Source organism: Ambystoma mexicanum, chromosome 6q (assembly GCF_040938575.1).
Source record: "Ambystoma mexicanum isolate Mex_15411 chromosome 6q, UKY_AmexF1_1, whole genome shotgun sequence".
Taxonomy (NCBI): domain Eukaryota; kingdom Metazoa; phylum Chordata; class Amphibia; order Caudata; family Ambystomatidae; genus Ambystoma; species Ambystoma mexicanum.
The window spans coordinates 49,621,003-49,624,890 of NC_090937.1; the positions used below are offsets into that span (position 1 = coordinate 49,621,003).

At 47.1% G+C, this 3,888-nt stretch overlaps 1 protein-coding gene across 1 annotated transcript; it reads right to left on the bottom strand.

Annotated features, from left to right (window-relative positions):
* Positions 1 to 2,168: 2,168 nt before the first annotated feature.
* On the bottom strand, positions 2,169 to 2,735 carry LOC138515164 (uncharacterized). The gene has a single exon (XM_069630155.1). It carries the CDS (start codon positions 2,733 to 2,735, stop codon positions 2,169 to 2,171), a length of 567 nt encoding a protein of 188 aa, XP_069486256.1.
* Between the last annotated feature and the right edge of the window lie 1,153 nt (positions 2,736 to 3,888).

Here is a 3,888-nt window from a genome sequence, read left to right on the forward strand (position 1 = left end):
CTCTGTGATCTAGTTGAGTGATGGTGTAAGGAGAGAGTAAGCGTGGTGGTGTGTTATGATGTGATATAAGCTCTTTTGAATGTTTACTGCATTCCAGACCGTACTATGTACATCACGCGTTTCTATCACCTTCGTGCACTCCAGTTGGCTCTACATCCTCCAGCCCGCTTGACGCGCTCATGCACTCGAGTCAGCCCTACATACTCCAGCCTGCCCCATGCATGCACACTTGTCTGCTCCGTGCATGTACTCTTGTCTGTCCCATGCATGCACTCCAGGCATGCACTCCGGTCAGCTCCAAGCATGCACTCCAGACAGTCTCGTGCAAGCACTCCTTTACGCCACACGCACTCTTCTCTGCCACACACAGTCAAATGCGCTCTATTTACCCCAAACGTTTCGCGTGTTCCAAGTTGTTTTAAGCACTCCATCCTTCCTTATTTTTTAATTCGTAGCATCATCATGTTTCATTCTTTCCAACCACCTATGTTATACGTTTCACCCATGTACGTCACTCGTTTCGTCTGTATACAGCACCCGATCATCCCCAATGGCACCCAATTCGTCGGTATTGTTCCATCAACGTGCATCTCCCGTTCCATTCACATCCGGCACAGGTTCAGTCCGTATATGCGATCAGTTCCATTCACATGTATCATTTGTTCTATCCATATAGACTCCATCTACATACTTCACTCATTCCCTCTGCTTTATGCACCCATCCCCTCCTACGCACCCATCCCCTCCTACGCACCCATCCCCTCCTATGCACCCATCCCATCCTACGCACCCATCCCCTCCTACGCACCCATCCTTTCCTACGCACTCATCTGCTCCCCGCACTCATCTGTTTTGTGTACTCATCCGTTTTATGCACTCTTGTTTTCTACTCATTCAACAGCAATAAGGTCAATCGCTGCTATGCAGTAATCCTGTTCTGTATATTCATCTGCTCTTTACACTCATCCGCCCCATCCACCCCATCCACTCCCCTCCGCCCCATCCACTCCCCTCCGCCCCATCCACACCCCTCCGCCCCATCCACTCCCCTCCGCCCCATCCACCCCTCTGCCCCATCCACCCCTCACCCCATCCACTCATCCGCCCCATCCACTCATGTGCCCCATCCACTCATCCGCCCCATCCACTCATCCGCCCCATCCACTCATCCGTTCTATACATTTACCAGGTCTGTACATTTATCTGCCAGAGCGATCTGCACACTCTCCGCACTTTGGTATTCATCCGTAATCATCCTTATTCATTAGCTATTCACACTCCTGCGCTCTGCATACTCATCCGCTCTACATACTCATCTATTCCACACATTAATGAGGTTTACGCTCTTCTGTTCTGTACATTCATCAGTTCTACGCGCTCCTATTTTTTACTCGCTTCTCTTATTTACGCAGTCATCTGCTCTAAACGCTCGTCCTCTCTATACACCCAACCATTTTACACACTTATCCACTTAGTTTGATCATCTATTCTATACACTCATCCGATCTATTCACTCATTCGATTTACACACTCGTTTGAACTATAGATAGTTATCTGTTCTTCCACTTATGCATTCTTACACTCAGCGCATTCATCTGTTCAACAGGTTTCATCAGTTTTATCTATTTCATCCACGCCATTCACTTCGTTCACTCCTTGTGCATTAAGTCCATTTGAGGAGTTTAAATCTCTTTATTGTTTCCGTATGATTTATTCTTATTAGCCATTTCACTGCATTGATCAACTTTTCTCGTTTTTAATTCTGTTTGTACTTCTAGTTTATATTATGGGCTATTAGCTGCCCATTTCTTGCATCAGGTAGTTTGTTGGATTTGTGTCATTGAGATGCTGTTGGTCTGTTGGGTTAGCTTGGTACGGGTTGGTTTTAGGGGAAGAGCCAGGTTTTCAGCAGTTTGCGGAAGGACATTAAATCCTCAGTTAGGCGAATGGGGGTGGGAGTGAGTTCCACAGCGTGGGGGCCAAGGCTGAGAATGACGATCCACCTAATCTGACTGAGTTTGTCTTAGGTATGACTAGTAGACCAGCTGAGCTTGATCTTAGGGTGCGTGCGGGGTGATAGGGTTTTAGCTTGTCTTGAAGATATCGAGGGCCGGTTTTATGCAGTGCTTGATGGGAGATGCATAAGGTTTTGAAGTCCACTCTTCGTGCTACCGGAAGCCAGTGTAGTGTCTTAAGGGCTGGGGAGATGTGATCTCTTGGGCCAAGTGCAAGTAGCATTTTGGCTGCCGCGTTTTGAGCCCTTTGTAAAATTGTTCTTCATAGTTGGGGGTTGCTAGTACTGGTGCAGTTGAGATGGCGTGTTTTAACTCATTGAATGCCTCTGTCATTTCCCTTGTCCATCCAAACTTATTTTCTCCCCTCTGTGCTTCTCTAAGAGCCTCGAGCAGTGGTCCTATGTATGAGCTGTAGTCAAAGACCCATGCCCTGCAGTAGTTGCAAATGCCCAAAAACTGCTGCAATTCTCTTATTGTCTGCGGCTGTTGCGTGTTTGTTATTGCTTGTGCCCTTTGTGGTGCAGTGTTCCTTCCTTTTTGTGAAATAATCTGTCCAATATAGAGCACCTGTTCTTGACAGTACTGTAGCTTCCCCTTGTCAACCTTGTAGCCTTTCTCAGCCAGTACTGTGAGCATCTTTACAGAGTCCCTTCTGCACTTCTCCTCAGTGGTGCTGCAGATGATGATGGCATCTACATATTGTAGTACCGTGCTTTCCATTTCGATGTTTCCCAGGTCCTTTTGTATTACTCTGTTAAAGATGGACGGTGACTCGCAGTACCCTTGTGGTAGTCTAGTGTGTTTCCACTTTGTGTTGCGGTATGTGAAGCTTGTTAAGTCTTGTGAATCAGGGTGTAGAGGTATTGAGAAGAAGGCGTTGTTGAGGTCGATCACAGTGAAACGTGACACCTCTGCTGGTACCCTGCACAGTATAGTAGCTGGGTTAGCTGCTATGGGGTATTCTGCCTCTACAATATTGTTAAGGGGTCTCAAATCTTGTATAAAACGCCATGACCCTCCTTTTGCCTTGCGCACCGGATACACTGCAGTGTTGCACTGTGATTCTGATGGTACCAATATCCCTCTATCCACTAGGGCAGTTATTGTTTCATAGATCCCTTCGTCAGCTTCTTTGGATAGTGGGTACTGTTTCAGCCTGGGCAGTATTGCACCTTTCTTTAGCTTTTATTTTTACTCCTTCAATGCTCTTTATGCAGCCTACGTCATATGGACTAGTGGTCCATAAAGAGGCGGGTACTGCAGCTAAATCTTCCTCGTAGAAGGGTACCTGGGTAGTGGCAGGTGCTTCTAGTGCCATTGCTATTTTTTGTGCTACCTCCTTGTATGTCACTCTTAGCCAAATGTAGACGTTGATTTGGAACACCATTTCCCCATCTCCTGCTTCGTCTGGGAACAGTTCCTCATCTGATACCTGTTTTAGCCTGCATCCTTCTGCCAGTGCTATTACTGCTCTCCATGCTTTCCCCTCCCCATCCTGTGCGTGAACTGCAATGTAGACTGTCGTTGCCACAATGCTTTCTATGTCCACTGATATTATAGCCCCTTCGCCTTCACTTGTCGGTGTTTCTGGTCTGAAAAGGTAAGCTGCCGGTCTACTCCACACCTTGCCCTCAATTCCTGGTAGCCATGCTAGTGCCATGTCCATCCCATATTGGAAGAGGTCCCCATCCAAGGGCTCTGCCCTCGCTACTGTTTTGCCACAGTACGTCTGAAGTATGTGTCGTGCTGTGAGCATGTTGATGCCTGGTGTGGAGCACACTATTCCCTTATCAGTAAATGATATAGTCATGTTCAACCTGCTCATTATATCTCTCCCTAGTATGTTTACTGGCAACTGCTTTGAGTATAGCAG

What these genes read in the sequence shown, in the direction of transcription:
- LOC138515164 (XM_069630155.1), bottom strand. Translation starts at nt 2,735, where the DNA reads ATGGAAAGCACGGTACTACAATATGTAGATGCCATCATCATCTGCAGC.